The 18,792-nt window shown below is 41.3% G+C and overlaps 1 protein-coding gene across 4 annotated transcripts in view; it reads left to right on the top strand.

The window, feature by feature from the left end:
• The window catches only part of EPS15L1 (epidermal growth factor receptor pathway substrate 15 like 1), a 260,710-nt gene that overhangs the window by 207,382 nt on the left and 34,536 nt on the right, over positions 1 to 18,792 (top strand). For 2 of the 4 annotated variants that reach the window (XM_068234203.1, XM_068234202.1), the window contains one exon: positions 7,935 to 17,042. The exons of 1 other annotated variant lie outside the window; for it this stretch is intronic. In XM_068234203.1, coding sequence (XP_068090304.1) covers positions 7,935 to 8,081 — 147 coding nt within the window. In that variant the 3' untranslated portion in view covers positions 8,082 to 17,042. Of the gene's footprint in view, positions 1 to 7,934; positions 17,043 to 18,792 lie in introns of those variants that run through there. One more of the 4 variants, XM_068234204.1, reaches the window with a different exon arrangement.

Raw genomic sequence — 18,792 nt, 5'->3', positions numbered from 1 at the left:
CTGACATTCATCTGCAGATGAAGCAATTGATCCTGGTGGATCTGATCTGCAGATGGTTGTCAGTTTAATCATGTATGTATGATGATCTGCAGATCTCATAGACTATCATTGCAATTTGCAGGAATGGATTTTTGGCAGGAACAGATCTTTTGCAGATACTGATCTTTTGTGTCTGTACAGCATCTGTGTGTGCAGCATCTTGCAAAGATTTTTTTCTGATGTGGAGTTCAGCTCCATAGAAAAGACTGTGTAGAGTATGGCTCTCATACTACATGAAGGGTGGTAAGATTGGTCTGTGATCTTTCATTTTCCAAAGACTATGGTCTGATGTGTGTATGTGGCCTAATGTTCAGGGATCATATATATTGTAAATAAGTGTCTGGCTCAGGTGTATATCCCTAATTAGCCTAACAATCCCTTAAACACATATTACAAAGGGTCACTTTTTCACATAAGTGTGTAAAGGTAAGTTTTATCTGTGATTAATAATAGGGTTTTCCGTCATGTATGTGTTTGCTCCAAATAGAGGAAAGGAAACTGCACAGTCACTTTAAATTCATGTCCTACTTATACTGCCCAACACGTTGCACAGCTTTTTACCACAGACCACATGAAAGATAGATATACCCATGAGACCGTGGTAGTAAGATTATTCACAAATGTATTGTGTGCCCTTTAAGGAGGTATTTGGGATTCTGTTAGAATACTGAACATAAATTGTTCAATCACCTCAGGGCTATTGCTTAATTACTCTGCTCTTGTTTCTTCACCAGTGTTAAATTTTGATAATACAGCTGTGCATCTGTCTAATTGGGAAATATTGGTGTTAAATGTAACTGATTTAACAATAAGGAAAAGCATTAACTTATTAAATAAGATGCCCTTGACCTCAAATTAACGTGGGACTGTAGGCCAAGGCCTGAGACACACTGCAACTTTGCTGACCGTCAGTGATGTTAAAAAAAAAAAACCAACAAAAAACCGCTCCTATTGATTTGCGTAAAAATTGTAGAAAAATTGCAGCAAATGCTGTTTTTCAGAAAATTTCAATGCAAGTCAATGGGAGCGCTGACATTCAGAAAAGCATTCTGCAGTGTGTCTCAGGCCTAGATTAGATTACTCATATTGTTCAAAGCACAAGCTAGACTTATCAGTCACTAAACTGCCACACTGAGCTGAACTCCAAGCTGCCTGTTGTTCTTTTACTTCTAAATGCATGAAAATAAGTGATCTTTTGACTGAAAGGCAGAAAGGTATAAATAGATAATAAAACAAGGAAAAAAACAATCTGTGGCTATACTCTATTGCCTTGTAGACACGTACAAGGCATGTTGAAGACAGGCAGGTATCCTTCGAGTGACCATGTAGGACCTGAGGCTGTACAGATGCATTGCTAGCCTTGTGACGCACTTTGTTGCTATGCAGGAAAGAGGAAGGCCGGCAGAGCAGCGCACAAGTAGCGGGCAGGGTGAGTGAGTAGAACAATGCCTTCGGGCAGTGCTTGGCCTAGTCAATTCGCCAGGGTCCTCTATACACATGCTAAATTCCAGGAAGAGGTGGTCATTATTAGCCAGAATTATTCCAGCATGCATACAGTGATGTGAAAAACTATTTGCCCCCTTCCTGATTTCTTATTCTTTTGCATGTTTGTCACATTTAAATGTTTCTGCTCATCAAAAACCGTTAACTATTAGTCAAAGATAACATAATTGAACACAAAATCCAGTTTTTATTATTTAGTGAGAAAAAAAACTCAAAACCTACATGGCCCTGTGTGAAAAAGAAATTGCCCCCTGAACCTAATAACTGGTTGGGCCACCCTTAACAGCAATAACTGCAATCAAGCGTTTGCAATAACTTGCAATGAGCACTCTGGAGGAATTTTGGCCCACTCATCTTTGCACAATTGTTGTAATTCAGCTTTATTTGAGGGTTTTCTAGCATGAACTGCCTTTTTAAGGTCATGCCACAACATCTCAATAGGATTCAGGTCAGGACTTTGACTAGGCCACTCCAAAGTCTTCATTTTGTTTTTCTTCAGCCATTCAGAGGTGGATTTGCTGGTGTGTTTTGGTTCATTGTCCTGCTGCAGCACCCAAGATCGCTTCAGCTTGAGTTGACGAACAGATGGCCGGACATTCTGCTTCAGGATCTTTTGGTAGACAGTAGAATTCATGGTTCCATCTATCACAGCAAGCCTTCCAGGTCCTGAAGCAGCAGAACAACCCCAGACCATCACACTACCACAACCATATTTTACTGTTGATATGATGTTCTTTTGCTGAAATGCTGTGTTACTTCTACGCCAGATGTAACGGGACACGCACCTTCCAAAAAGTTCAACTTTTGTCTCGTCGGTTCACAAGGTATTTTCCCAAAAGTCTTGGCAATCATTGAGATGTTTTTTAGCAAAATTGAGACGAGCCTTAATGTTCTTTTTGCTTAAAAGTGGTTTGCGCCTTGGATATCTGCCATGCAGGCCGTTTTTGCCCAGTCTCTTTCTTATGGTGGAGTTGTGAACACTAACCTTAATTGAGGCAAATGAGGCCTGCAGTTCTTTAGATGTTGTCCTGGGGTCTTTTGTGGCCTCTCGGATGAGTTTTCTCTGCGCTCTTGGAGTAATTTTGGTCGGCCGGCCACTCCTGGGAAGGTTCATCACTGTTCCATGTTTTTGCCATTTGTGGATAATGGCTCTCACTGTGATTCGCTGGAGTCCCAAAGCTTTAGAAATGGCTTTATAACCTTTACCAGACTGATAGATCTCAATTACTTTTGTTCTCATTTGTTCCTGAATTTCTTTGGATCTTGGCATGATGTCTAGCTTTTGAGGTGCTTTTGGTCTACTTCTCTGTGTCAGATAGCTCCTATTTAAAGAGTAACTGTCAGGCTGCAGAAGCTAATTTAAACCTCTATTCTCCTGTGTTAAACAGTTTAGAAGGAAGCTCAAAAGCCATTAGTGAAGATAAACATTTCAGTTACCTTTGATGTGTGCTTATCTTAGTCTGTTATAGACCCATAAAGACGCAAGCCGCAGCTAAACTGCAAAGCATTCTGGGGCCCTCCCCTCGGCTGCTAATGAGACGGTACAGGAGCTTCTAATCAGTCCATCGCGAAACACTGATAAATCTCGGGGCAGAGTTTCACTGCAGGAGTCAGCTATTGTTCCTAGCCACATGGCTCATTAATATTCACTGCACACCGTGTTGTTCAAGAACCAGCTTATCTGTGATCAGAAGCAGGCAGGACATGACGACACATTTGGCTTCACAAACATGGAGCCTGCCATGAGCTGTCAGGAGCATCTATCTCTGCATATACTATATACAAATTCTGTGAAATCCAAACGTGGACAGTGAAATGCATATGTAATGTAAGTACAGCCAATCTTTAGCTACTGATATATGTGTTTATTTTCTCTGAGACCTTATACCTAACAGCTCCTCTTTAAGTGATTTCTTGATTGAAACAGGTGTGGCAGTAATCAGGCCTGGGGTTGACTACAGAAACTCAGGTGTGATAAACCACAGTTAAGTTATTTTTTAACAAGGGGGGGCAATCACTTTTTCACACAGGGCCATGTAGATTTGGAGGTTTTTTTTCTCACTAAATAATAAAAACCATCATTTAAAACTGCATTTTGTGTTCAATTATGTTGTCTTTGACTAATAGTTAACGGTTTTTGATGAGCAGAAACATTTAAGTGTGACAAACATGCAAAAGAATAAGAAATCAGGAAGGGGGCAAATAGTTTAAGAGATTAGTGGTCGGTCAGGTAAAGGATCATTATCTGCCAGATATCAATGTTTTACCTGTTCTACCACACCAGTATTAGATACTAGACCAGGCATGGGCAAACGTGGCCCTCCAGCTGTTAAGGAACTAAAAGTCCCACAATGCATTTACCTTTGAGTCATGACTGTGGCTGTAAGACTCCTGCAATGCATTGTGGGACTTGTAGTTCCTTAACAGCTGGAGGGCCAAGTTTGCCCATGCCTGTACTAGACTCAATTTTAGCAGATGCAAGCTTTGTACTGGCTGATGCAGTGCCCGGAGGGATTGAATGTGACAGTAAGGGTCCTGTTTACACTTAATCAGTTGCTCTCAGTTATAACTGAAAGGACAACTGATTTTCAAAGTAATGCCCATGTTTTTCTATTGCACAGTTCACACACTTAGTGTTTTACCTGAAATCTTTTTCACAATGCACTGCTATGGAGAAGAAGAAAAAACATGTACCAACTGATTAAGTGTAAACGGGGCCTTACCGGCATTTCCGATCTACTTACAATAGATTTCCATTAAGTTCAATGTCTTTATTGAACCTAATTTTAATCCATTGAAAAATCAAGTAATGTATGGCTGCCTTAAAAAAGAAAGGTGTGGTGTTTACACACTGGCATAGAAAATAAAAAGAAGCACCAAAAATGAGGGTTTGTTTTAATCATGGTCTGTGTCCTCAGAAATATTCTCCACCGATCCTGAGAGTAGTTAGGACTGGTTTTCACTGAATCACACAGAATCAGTTGCAGTGAGCTTTAAAGGAAACCTGAAAGAAGAAAAGTGCCCTGCATGGGTATTTACCTCAGTAGGGGGAAGCCCCTGGGTAATACAGAGGGTTCCCCCATCCCACTCGCCTTCACCAATCCAGCAATGGGACCTCCAAAGGGCTTGTCAAAGAGTGCACGCAGCTGCACTCCCATCCATGAATGAGCACAGGTGCAGGATTCCTCACGCCTGCACGGTAAGAGGCCTGAGCAGCTCAGTGGTACTGTGTACTGTACCTGTGCAGTGCAGCCGTACTTGTTCACGTATGGGAATGAGGTCTCAAACTTCTAGGGGATCCTGAAGTCCAGTGGCGGTCTGTAGGCGGACGTGGGAGGAGCCAGAGACATCCCTCTACTGAGGTATCTGATTTTATTTTTTTCTTTTAAACTTACAGGTTTGCTTTAACGCAAAATGCTTTTCCCTATGGGTCAGTTTACATCTATGCGGATTAACTGAAGGCTATTTCACAACTCACTACTGCATGCAATACATACAAAATCTCACACCTAAAAAAAAGAAGCTCAGAACAACTCAGCAACTAAATATGTGTTTTTATGTGCTTTCTGTGTGGGGCGAGGAACTTTTCCCAGCAGAGGCACAGCAGTGAAAATCTCACTGAGGTTGTAAACCTTTCACATGTGATCCGAAATAAAACAACAACACTTTGGATTGCATTCTGCTTTAATGTACTGGTGAGCCTCGACCTATTCTTAATGCTAACTTTCTAACATAAGCTAACCTGTGCTTTAATGCTACTGAATTAAGCCAGGTTTACACTGAATCAGTTGCTGTCAGCTATGAAGGCTCAAACACATGCCTGACTAAGGCGGCAGATAACGACCACCTCAGCCAATAGTCAGCCATGTATACAGCAGCCACCCACCCCCAAACCCGCCAGGAATCCGCATGGCGGATCAACTCACCCCTGTGGCAGCTGGTTGCATTGTCTGTGCCACTCCCCTGCGTGACGTAACGCATGCGCCACTCCCTCGTCTAACAGACCGAAATCAGACAACAGTCAGGCGATTTGGTTGAGCGTACAGGCCTTTAGAGATGTGTAATAAATGAAAATAATTGTGGTTTGCATATAACACTCTTTAAAAATGGCACCCCTCATTTACACTGTGAATGCTGTTGATGTAGAGCAGGAGTCGTGCTTAGGTAGTGCACAAGAGATCTCTGCACTGTAATGCAAGTCTGCTTCCCAAGGAAGAGCCACAGCATGGATAGCACTACAGGATGTTGTGTGCAAAATGAAAAGGTATTATTCGATGCCAGCAGGGTAAGGGGAACATATCAATATTATGGACAAAAAATATTCTTGTATAATGAAAAATAATTTTTGTTGGTGGTAAGTTATGAAGAAGGTGATATAAAAGCAAAATAGTTAGTTAAAGACTTCTGCAAAGAATTTGAAGGTGTTATGCACCAGTCAGATTCCAGCAGTTGTTTTATGGGAAACTTAAAAGACTCATGAACCGTGATTAAAAAAAAAAAAAAAACGTTGTCACCTAAGAAGAGGGAAGGCTCTGGATCCCACAAAGCCTTCCTGGTCCTCTCTCCGTGCTTCCACTGCTGTCCTACCTATGAAGTGATCTACTAGAATGTTGGAATATGCCTTCAGTAGTCCTCATGAAGGCTTTGGAAGTACTCACGCCTCTAAGTACTTCTAAAGTCTAGTGGATCTGCACTGCACAGGCGCGAGTGCACGTTCGAGCATGTGCTATACAGATGCGCTCATCTGCAGAAGCAGTTGGGGACAACAATGCTTATGAAGCCTTCGGGGGACTCCCAAAGTCATTAAACTGGTGGAATGAGGAGATGCAGGAAGGTCCAGTAAGCCTCTATGAGATCCAGAGCCTTCCCTCTTAATAGGTGAGTTTCTAACTTTTTTTTCATCTCGGTTCAGGATTGCTGTTAAAAGTGATTTAACACCTGAAACAATAGCAGCACGATGCCATATTGGTTAAAACTCTTCTTGCCTCTGGAATGTTCACAGGCTTCCTGCACATCAGTTCACTGTACTTCTATACCTATAACAAGTGCTGGTGGGTGGCATATGACCAAACATGTTCTGATTAGTACACTAGTTTGCAACATCCTGTGTTTCGAGCACTGGAGCAAATAGCTTGATGTACTCTTTAAATTACTGCATAAATAAAATAAATATAATTATATTTAAGAAAAAAAACCTTGTTTGTCCATATCTTAAAAGGCCAACTCCAATGTTTTATAGTGCAGGGAGGGGTTAGAACATCTTCTGGTTTTCATTGCTGTTTGTGTCTCCTGGGAAAAGCTTTTTTTTTAGTGGACTGGGGAAAAGTAAAGTGTGTACACATGTACAACTGTTAACACACACAGGGATCAGGACTTGATCCCTTGGGTGAAAGTCTGGGGTTGGGTCCTATACGGCCTAGGCTTTTGACACATACTATTGCTATAGGGTGGAGAGGAAGGATGACTTACAGAGCATGACAGAGTGGGAGGGGTAAGGAGGAGAACAATGCCCTTGGTTTATGTCTGGCCGAGATGATCCGGCACTCCAGATCTCTCGGCAATGCATTAGGGAGGATTAAGGTCTGCTGTACACATGCTAGATTCTCAGCAGAGGCAGCCAAACTGGCCTCCTCGGCCGAGAACCATCTAGCCTGTGTTCAAGCCTTTAGAGTCCCCATCATGTTTTTTTTTTTTTTTTTTTGCTGATGCTCATTTTATACCCTCAAAACCATCAGAGCTCTCAAAGGTGATAAAGACAACAATGAAAACTCAAAACGAGGTTGCAACCCCATTGCATAGTATTCAATACTTTTTGAAGTGGGCTTTAAAGTGTTACTGTACTTAATCTTACATGACTTAAAATGAGACCCTGATCAGTAATGCAATATACTTGTGTTAGCAATTGTGACCCCATTTTATAATGCTGCCAATTACTTCCAATATGTTCACTATGAGCTTTTACTCTGCGCTTATACTGATAGTAAACTAGCTACAGTATGTGCTGATCACTGCTTGCTTCTAAAATGTACCCACTGCTTCTGGTGTGTTTCTCCCTTCTGTCTTGTAACTTGTATGCACTGCTTATCATCCCCGTGCAGATTATATGAGCACTCCAGCAAACAGCGTATTTGATGTAAACAATGGGACTGACATGCCAGTATCTTAAACGTTAGAATCAGTATCGGAAGTATATTGCATAACTGAATGTTGATTCATTTTAACCATACCTAAGTATAAGCACAAGCACTCTAAGGTTCTGACTTTAAATTATAGTGACAAGTGATTGTTTAATATGTAACCAATCAACTTGTCAAAATCAATGCTTTGTGTATGTATTGGTCTTCAGCCGTAAGCTGCAGATTAACTGATCTGTTTATTTTCATATCCCACAGTTTGGGAACGAAGAACAGCAGCTAGCATGGGCCAAACGAGAGAGCCAGCGGGCAGAGAAAGAGAGACTAGATCGTTTAAAGCGACAGGAGCAAGAAGACCTGGAGTTAGCTATTGCCCTCAGCAAAGCAGAAATGCCCAGCTCCTGAGAACTGCACCCTCTTGTGTCCATGTGACAGTATGCCAGCTTCACGCTGACACAAAAATCAGAGGGCAATGAAAGTTGAATACGCCATCATTTTTGATGTCTTGTTTGTAAACAACTAGCCACTCACGGGAGCTTTGGTATCGCCTGTCTGCCATCCAGTTCTGACATTTGATGGAAGGCTTCATCGTATTCAGCTGAAAATAAGCTCATACCGAGAAACTGTTGGAGCCATGTTATTGTTCATATGGTTTGCTTTTCATCCCTTCTCATGAACAGTAGTAAGAGGGATTTTATTTTATACTTTCCCATCCACAAGTAAGAGGTTTGATTTGGATCCTGAAATAACTCAACCATGATAAGTGGAACATAAAAGCTCTACAAAAAGTGTAAATGGATATTGTAATATCCTCCCCAAACTTTGGTCTTTTTTTATTTTAATATTTTTATTTTGTTTTGCTTTGTTTTTGCAAATACCATTTTCTTACCGTGAAAGGCAGCTAGCTCAGCAGTAAAAAAAAAAAGCTGCAGATAAATAGTAAAGGAGTACATGTTTAAAGTGTGTTTGCTGGAGTGAATATTTCACATATTGTTACACTGTAGGAAATCACAGCCCCTCAAATCCTATTGTAGTTCAATGCCAGAATCCTCTTAAAGGAAAACTCAGCTTTCTTTAAATTGGTGTAATTTATACCAGTGTGACACAGCCAATTTGGAAATTCAGTGCTATTGAAAGCCTGACCAGAGAAAAAAAATAGTTTTGGTAAGTGTAAGGAGTTAGAAGCCTTTTCATCACTCTTTCCCTTGCACTGCCATGACTTTGAATATGAGCTTTAGTAGTCCCGAGGGCTAACAATAAAACATGATGGTGGTTCCCCTGCTTGCTACTGTCAGAGAGATTTAGCCACTTCCTGCTTAGACAGGAAGTGAGAGAAATTATTTTGCATGGGAACGCAACACAAATTCTAACCCCTTTCCACACTGTTCCAAATTAAATACTTTTTATTTTATTTTGTTTTATTTGAGTGGAGATGGGTTTTAAAAGTTATCCATCCTTTTTAACATAGCCAACTGCAATTTCATGAAGCTGCCAACAAGAAAATACTTTGCTTCCTTGTAAGACCTAGTACGCACTGTCAGTTCCTCATACAACCATGTGCCATTCTGTAATCATCCTAACAGGAATGCCATAGCAACACAAGTCTACCATGGCTCTTTCATCCAATATTTGTCTCCAAGCAAATTGCAATCCTGATCTATTGTGTTGATTGATCCTACATAAAGCCAGTACATGTATGTGTTGCATGTCTGATGGCTTGACAACCAATTAGTAAAGCATGAATCAGTTGTATTTGATCAGATTGCCATAGATTTCATATCCATATCTGGCACAGTCCGATCAATTGATTGGCTCAGACGTGCAAATCACTGCATGTGTACTAAGCCCAACCATTGTGACAGTACACTGTTTGTGAACAGGATTTCCCAGAATTATCATTACATTCCTGATTTTGTAATTGGCTTCTTTCTTTTTCCAAAACTCTTCTCAGTGTAGGGCTCAGTTACATTGCAGGTACTTGCATGGAGCCCTTCATATTAGGGAAGAGTATTTCACATTTTACAGCTGCCTCCATCCCAGTCTAATCCCAATGTGATGTATAGAAAGGAAGTTAACCTCTATTTTGCTCCTAAAGAGTGTTTACATGGCTGCTAATCCTGGCACTTCCACTTCCTTGCCCTCTTTAGACATTTTTCTTCTATATCCCTGCTGAGTAGAGTGGGTAAGGCTCTCCCTTCTCTTAATAGATGAATAGGATATAATGTGGTCTTTTACTCTGAGCTGGGATGCAGCTCTGCCACATCCACCTCATAACCAGTTTGAGAAAAAGGAAACTGCTTCTACTCATGCAGTTATTAAGTGGGGAATGGGGAAGAATAATTTACACTGCCGAAAGGGTGGGGCTACCTTATTGTATAGGTATGTTTACCTGAACACCAGATTTTAAAGTACTACTGTCCTTTGAATGCTGCTATCTTGTCCTCCACTCAAAAATAATTTTTCCTGACTATAATGTTGATCAGGAAAGGTCCATAAGGTGCAGTAATTCCTAGTTGAAGTAGGACTTAGCAAATCTATACATCTTGAAAATATACCAGTCGAATCTTGACAAGGTGGCACTTGATTGGTCCAATTAAAATATGCATATATTTGCATAATCTTGCATCAACTTGGAATTCTTTGCGTTTACTGACCATCCCTAATGTTTATTGTTCAGACTGACGTATCCTGCTGCTCACTAGGCTACAGAGACTTACCAAACCTGTTTACAGGGACTCTTCCATCCTGATTGGAAAGAATATCTAATAATTCAGGCTATGGAGATCAGATGAGCTGAAGTGTGGTTGGTTGGAGGTGAGCACTAATGGTAGACTGATGTAGATTAGGGTGTTGCACATCATTTGAGCTTGGGTGGGAAGGGAAGGTTGCTGGTAGATTTGTGAGGAAGGTAGCCATCAGAAAGGGGTTACTCTAGCCATTCAAGTGGAGGGGATTATGATTAAAAAATAGGAGTTTGGGGTTAGGATAGGTGTGGGGCTGGGGCTGTGAGATAACTAATTCGGTGCAGTGCTGCCATAGACTGTAATGTGAATTACGGCTGTAGCTGTGCTCAGTGACTAATTTGGGCGTCGGCAATCGACATCTCAAATTAGAAGAGAAAAACAAGGTAATTCAGCCACCAGCAATAGCCGTTGCCTGGATTACATGTCCCTGCTGAGTTGCTACAATTCGGAGGGGGTATGACATTAATGCCACCCAGGACTTTCAGAGGGTGCAGGGTGAGCCATCTTTCAGCTACACCCTGCGCTTAAATTTGACTGCGGCCATTTTCAATGTATGGGCTGGGGCCACACATGGGCTAGGGAAGTCAGGATATGGGATTTGTAATAGTTACCGTAATCTAATATCCTGCACCCAGTTCTCATTGCCAGATGCATGTCATACAGTATTGTGTCATTCCTCCAGAACAGCTGTGCACAGCAGAGGAGGCAGAAAACCAGCTTTTGTATGTTTACTTAAGGGGAACCTAAACTGAGAGGGATATGGATTTTTTTTTCTTTTAAACAATACCAGTTGCCTGGCAGTCCTGCTTATCTCTTTGGCTGCAGTAGTAGCTGAATCACACACCTAAAACAAGCATGTAGCTAATCCAGTCTGACTTCAGTCAGAGCACCTAATCTGCATGCTTGTTCAGGGGCTGTGGCTGAAAGTATTAGAGACACAGGATCAGCAGGAGAGTCAGGCAACTGGTATTATTTTAAAAGGAAAAATCCATATCCTTCTCAGTTCAGGTTCCCTTTAAAGTAGATGATCTGGAAATAAATTCTATACAGGCAGGAAAGTAGTATTTATTTCAATGGAGGTTAATATAGCAGCTTCCATAGCTGTCCAATGACCACTGTACTTTTTTTTTAAATAAAAATGTATTATGCCAATTGAGAAGAAATAAAAGTGGACCCAAATTAAAAATACAAGCTTTCAGAAATGAAATCTATTTTCTTAATTATAATAATAAATAGCAGCCTTTTTTCAGCTGCATGATGACAAATATAAAATATTTTACATTTATTGGAGAAACCCCTCCCTTCCTTTCATATTGCTGGGACAGAATCCGGCAGACTGGTGGAGTAGAAGGTATCCGGCAAATGAGGAATTGCTAATGGCTGCCCGAGCATAACCCTAGTTATGAAAAGAGGAGGGTGAAAAGCATGCACTGAAATGCACATAGCCTTGAAGGAGTGTTTATTTATCTTTGTATGTGTCAGAGTGGTACAACTTAATATTTTGAATTAAAAAAATGTTTGGTTTGGGTCCGCTTTAATCCAAGCCCCACATGCTGGTAGCTATATCGGGTAGATTTCATGAAATTATTAATCAAATATGTGTTTTGCAAAGTGGCAATAAGATCGATGTGAAAAGCACATGGTCAGAAACCTTATAACCGCTCTACAGTCAATCAATATCAGGTGTAGTGACAGCAGATTCCTGTCCAAACAACTCAGATTCCATTCTGCTCAATCGACAGAACTTTGATTTTCAGCCCGATCACTTTTCATCAGTCGAACAGCCAAAAGTCTATTAGATTCACCCTCTATTAAATCAAATGGAAGGTCGATTGAACAAAAAAAAAAAGGATTCGTGTATGGCTTCCTTAGCCCTCTGTCTCACCATCTAAAATACAGAAGCACACATAATCTGCTGTAAAGTTTACTAATATCCTTGCAAGGTAAATACCTTGGATAAGATTTTTTTTTTCTTAACAAAGCTGGAGTTTCGCTTTAAGGGAAGTGCATTGAATACATTTAGCTTGCTGATATTTTCAGGCTTTGGGTAAACACTATTGGAGTAGCTAGTTAATTGACCTTGTACTAAAGATGGAGTTTGTGCATTTCATGTTTGCGGTCATCTCACTTAAAGCTGAAACTTGCCACAGTAGAGGGAAGCCTTTTGGATCCTCCAGAACATGGGTGTCAAATTCAAATACACAGTAGTACGGAAAAAAAAATGGGACCAAGTCATCAACCTCTATTTCTAGTGGCCACTCCTCTCCCTTATAAGGTTCCCTGGTGTCTAATGCCCCCTCCTTCCTCTCCCATACAGTTCCTGGTGTCTAGTGGCCCCCTCCCTCTCCTATACTGTTCCCTGGTGTCTTGTGACTCCCCTATACAGCTCGTTGGGGCATAATGGACCCCCTCCCCATACTGTTCCCTGCTGTCTAGTGGCTCCCCTATACAGTTCCCTTGAGTCAAGTCATCCTCACTCCCAACCCTATACAGTTCCTTGGTGTCTAGTGGCCCCTTTCTCTTCACCATGTGACTTAATAGTTTCAGCGCTTAACCATATATGCTTAGTTCTCAGGTGCTCACGCGCCAAATATAATGCAATGTGAGGAAACCACTTGTAGGCCAGATTTTATGGCACTGTGTACCAGATTTCCACATGTATGCTCCAGAGGCTACTCCGATCCTTCTTGAGCCCAATTGCTGGATCCTCTTCATCTCTCCGGCATCACACTTGTCCATGAACGAGCGAGTCTGCACTGCACAGGCACGTGATGGCCTGCACTTGCACAGTAGTGCTGATGGCCCACTCCTGCACAGTAGCATGGAGCCGCTCATTTACAGAGTAAAAACCTGTGCATGCCTGATTCCATGCTACTGTAAGGGAGCTGTGCTGTCTTGCATCTGCGCAGTGCGCTCATGCTCACACATGGATGTGAGTGTGGCCACACAAACCTATTCTACAAGCCCTTGTCGAATAGATTGAGGGCTCGTTTCCACTATCGCGAATCTGCATGCGTCCAACGCATGCAGATCCGCTCATGTAATACAAGTGGATGGGCCTGTTTCCACTGTCGCGTTGTTGAGGTGCGTTTTTTTCAGCGTGAAAAAAACGCACAAAAGAGCCAACGATTTCGCCTGCGTCGGGAATCCGTGCGAATCGCCGCTAATGTATTTAATAGTAAAAACGCATGCGTTTGTTACATGCGTTTTTACCCGCGATTTCGCGTGCGATTTCGCACCTTTTTCAATTTTATTTAGCCCTGGCAGTGTCATGGTTAATTTCGCATGGCACCCTGCCATGCGAAATCGCATGCGAAATCGCGGGTAAAAACGCATGTGGAAACGCATCCGCATGCGTTTTTACAAGCGTCGGAATGCGGCCGAAATCGCGTCGCAACAGTGGAAACAAGCCCTCAGAGGTCTCAGTGCTGGAACAGCGAGCTTAAGGGGGATGGGGAGCCTCTGAGCTGTTAGGCAGCTTACCTCTACTGTGGCAAGTATGTAACTTTTCCTACAAATTTGCCTCCAGGTGTAGTAACTTAAAACTTATCTCCGCTTTTATATGGTTGCCACATAGTAAAACACTGGTTTCCTCTACCTCTAGTGAAATTTTGTGCTAAAAAAAAATCCCCACCACAAAACAGCTTCAGCTGTCTATTGTGCCCGTTATAAAGCCAAAAGATAGTGTCAAACTCACCTCATGGATTCTCCATAATGTAGAACTCGCATAACTGAGGAGTCCACCTGTGAGGATGTGAAACATACTTGATTTTGTGGGGATAGGGTGGAGCTCCAAACTACAGTGAGGAAGAAATGTTGCCATTCTAGTCTTCTGGAGATGTAGCCCAGCTGCAGTGACTGAGCCCATCAGTGCCTGTCTGAGGCCACAAGTGGAAGTGGCTTCTAATATATCATTGCTTAACAATGTAGTGCAGCGTATGTTTAAAAGGAAACCATAGTGTCTTTCAATACGAATACATTTAAATATTTTTGGTGAAGCTTGCTTTGAAGAACTCCTATTGTGATTTCCACAAGTACATGCTTTATGACCCAAGTTTTTTAAAAACTTTATTTCATGATCATCTTTGAATTCTCCCCCTAATTGCTGTTGGACATTGCAATTACAGTAGTTCTTCCATTTTTTTTAAACTGTGCGGATAAAATCTTACTGCATTTGCCAGTATTCTTCTCAATCAGTTTGAGAAGACTGTTGATGATGTGCATTGATTGGGGTTGGGGTGCTGTAAAACACTATGCAGCCCTATTAGAGCCCTTTCACACTGAGCAAGTTGCGTTGCGTTGCGTTGACATTGCTGTGCAACGTAGCCGAAAAGTCACATTGCGTTGCAGTGCAGCCATACAGTGAGGCATACAGTACAATGAAAATATGCCTCACTGTAAACGCACGCATTTCCCAGTTAACAAACAGCATGCTCTGCATTACTGCGTTGGAATCCACCGCGATCAACGTGAAAGCCCTATTACGCTGCAATGATAATGGTCACAGTTTTTCAAATATTTCACACAAGTCAAATTTACTATGCTGAGCTCATCTTACTGACACATATACCCCCCTCCCCCCAAAAAAAAATACTATGGTTTCTTTTTAAACTGTAATGTTTATGTGGTCATATGATAGATGGCCCACTTATGTTTTTTTTCTCTAGCTGTCATCAATATTATGTCTGTTTGCAGTCACCATTCATTTGTAGTTAGCATTACAACTGCTTAACTACAAATAAAAGGTTATTTTATATGGGACCAAAGTAATATTATTATCTTGACTTGAATGAAAGTCAATAGAGCTGCTTCATTTTGTAGAAAGGACAAAGAAATTATATCTTGATAGAAATTTGGATAGCCAGAGGTTGGAAATGTCAAAATTGCAATACACCATTATTACATCTGCTTAACGTAAACCAAATTTCTTTCTGTTTTGCATAGTGTGGAAAAAGGTTAGAATGTCTTTTGGTTTTTGTTGATGTGTGTATCCACACTTGGCAGAGTTTGCCTAACTTCCTTTGCTGAGGGGAATTAGTCTCTCTGCCATTTTGTCTTGTAGCGTTTGGAGGAGTAAGTTAGATCCTCTGAGAATATTATTGCTGTCCCTCACTTTGGTTTCTGGCAGCCCCAGAGCTCATGTTAAAGGCGCGTACACACACCATACTTCTGCACACGACAGGTCCGCCAGACCCTCCCACTGGGTGGACGTTCAGCCTACAGTAGCACGTGTGTACGCGCTGTCGGCAGACTGATAAGGCTGTTTCTGAACGATCCACTGAGCCACACAGACACAAAATAGTAGATAAGGAATTATTTCTAATCTGGTCAGGTAGCAGTAACAACCTGATAGAAGTTGTAGCCCTTTCCCATGCATTGGAAGGAAAGCTTTGCTACCTTATTAGCCCCTATTCTAAATTTTTGGCTCGTACTTAAATGTGCTTAAAATATCGTATAGTGGTTTCCTGATCAATAATGTTATAGATTTGCATTAGTTTACCCCATTTTAAAATACAGGCATGTCAACCTCAGTATGTATAATACTGAGTTTTACTCAGATAGAAAAATAGCTGCACTGTGTCCTGTAGAACTTTTATTCAATCCACACCAGGTTTGCAAGAGCACTCATTATATACCCATTGGGTAGATACTTGGAGAGGTGCTTTAGTAAATCTGGACCATTGTCACTGTAGGTAAGGCGTTTGTACTAGATAAAGTCATAATGCAGTGTTGCTTCTTTATTTAAACTAGGGCTGCCACAGAAGATTGATTTTACCTTTGTATCATGTATATTAGCAGAGCCAATGAAAATATATTTGTAGTGTAAAGGTCAAGGCTGGATTAGCCAGAATGTGCTAGCTGACTCAGATAGTACCAGCCGTTCTGTGCATCTGACTGGCCACGTACTAATTCTGCTGCATGATACTCAGCTTTAGGCCTCTTTTCCACAAGCAGCAGAGGGCGGTGAATTCACTGCTTGTCAGTTGCTCCCGTTCACCAGCCAGACGCTTGCTTGCACACGGGACGTGCGGTGGACAGGCAGCCCCCATGTAGTGAGAATTGCTGTGTTCAGACACAACAATATGACTTTTTTTCACCACTAGGTAATGCTGCCACATATCAAACGTGATAGGTGCGGTGTTGCCAAAAGCTTCCATTTGGCTGCATGTAATTGTAGCCTAATGGCACTTGTGGCTGGCAGCTTAAATCAGAACTCTGTGCAGTTTTGCTAATAGCCTTTAACAAATGAAATATTGCAGAGCCCTGACCATTTTCATAAAATAAATGAAAACAAATAATTAGTAAGGTGCCTTATGGGCCCTGAAAGTATGGGAGCGAGGCATACTTTCTCTGAACTGTTTGCCTCACTGTATGGTCTTTGCTATTTGATACCAACACAACTTACACAGTGTGAGAGGGCCCTTATAGTTGTACCGTCCCAGTCTCTGCTGAGCAGTTTTACCACAGTGAGATGCTTTTCTGCCACACCCATCGGTGTGCTTGAATGTTTACATGTGTGCTTAGCTTGTAGCCAGAAGTTCTCATCCGATTCAGAGAATGGCAGCTTCAAGCCACTCACACTGAGGCAGGGGTCACACTTGTCTTTCAGTTTTCTACACTTTGCAGAAAACTGAAAGACAAGTGTGACCCCTGCCTTACAGCAACTAATGTAATTTATAGAGAAAACTGACAAATTGCGCAATATGTCAGTTTTTTTCTGCATTAAAGTGTGACCTTGCTTATTGATTAACATGAGTTCTCAGTTGAAGTCAGTTTTTCTGTGCAGAAAACGCGTACGAAAGCCGATAAGTGTGACCCCTGCCTGATACTTTTCTTTGTAACAGATCCCCTTTAACAATGAAACTTTTCTAGAAGTAGGCAACAAACTGGTGTGCCGCTCTCTGCTACACTGTAATAGCTGGCGGATCCCCAATCCATGGATTCAGCATCTCTCTCCTGAGACAGGCGCTGCCTCATAAACGTTGTAGCTGTACACAGCTATCAGTTGCAATCTTTACTTCTCTTGTCACTTTAATGAGTATGGTGGCTAGAAGAGATGGCAACTGTGATCTGTAAAGAAGCACAGCACAGGACCGCAAGCAATAGTGGGGTACCGCAACATATCTATGCATCTGAGGATTTATCAGCTTTCACAATACCCAGAATTCAGCCTTGACCATTTACTCTAACAGCTACACATCACTGACAAGCAGGGCATTACTTGTGTTATAAATATAGGGAAAGCTGCCTGGAAATGTGAAACTGATGGCAGTGAATCAGGATGACTCTAGGAAATGCGTTTGGTGGACCATATAGATTTATTATATTGGGAAGATTAGCCTTGCAGGACAATTTGGGTTTTTTTTTTAAAGGGAGGTTGAATAGTTGAATATCACTTGGATTGATTACAGCTGTATAGATTGGATCAGTGTAATTGTAGCCCATGGGTATATTATACCAAATATGGCATCTGTAGTGTAAGCTCAATAGAAAACAGCTTTGACATATTGCATACAGATGGTTGAAGTGGCGTTTTATCACTCAAGCCCAAAGCTGCCCGATTCTGTTTTGCAGCCTGTAGTAAATTATTGCTTGCTACTTTCAAACAAAACTGTGAAAATAATGCACATTTTAAAAAGTTGAACAATACGCAGCAAAGGGTTAACAAGTCCCACTGCGGTTTTAATGCTGTGGTGAGGATACAATACTTAGAAGTCACACGGTATGCAAACCTCACACCTACATCACTATTTTGTTTTGTGGGTTTTACTTTTATTTTTTTTCTTCTTTATCTCGTAGTGGATAGTGAAATCGCCTTAATAAAAATAAAAAATGAAGATATGCAGACCCCTTCATAAATATGACCCTGACTTGCATTTGAATCAAATGCAATAACACAAGTATATTTTGTAACGTAGTGTTTTTGTTTTGTTTTTTTCTCTCCTATGATTAGGGCATGTTAACAAATGAAGCAAGTCTTTCAGAATGTGCATATTGTATACATCTGTAACTTTAAACACTTGTACAAAGAGGAGAGACTAGTGCACTTTATTTCGTGCTGATATAGGAACATATCACTAAGTTAGGTTGAAGCTGTAAAGCTTTTGCATCCCTTGCTGAAAATAGTCCACATGGAGCAGACGTGGGTAAGCGGTCCTCCTCTGTAAGATGCAGAAATGATAACCACCCTGTGTTTTGTCTACAACTACTCTGCACCTGGAAGTTGTTGATGCGCTAAATAAAAATGTGAGCTTATTTTGAAATGAACGTTGTTGAATTTGTATACATTTAATCTCTGCTGACAGGATACAAGTCTGTGAAGTTAGGCCCATGACACAAGAATGAGTGAGAATTTTGCAACTATCGGAGTG

Source organism: Hyperolius riggenbachi, chromosome 1 (genome assembly GCF_040937935.1).
Source record: "Hyperolius riggenbachi isolate aHypRig1 chromosome 1, aHypRig1.pri, whole genome shotgun sequence".
Classification (NCBI taxonomy): domain Eukaryota; kingdom Metazoa; phylum Chordata; class Amphibia; order Anura; family Hyperoliidae; genus Hyperolius; species Hyperolius riggenbachi.
This window is presented reverse-complemented; position numbering and strand designations above follow the sequence as displayed.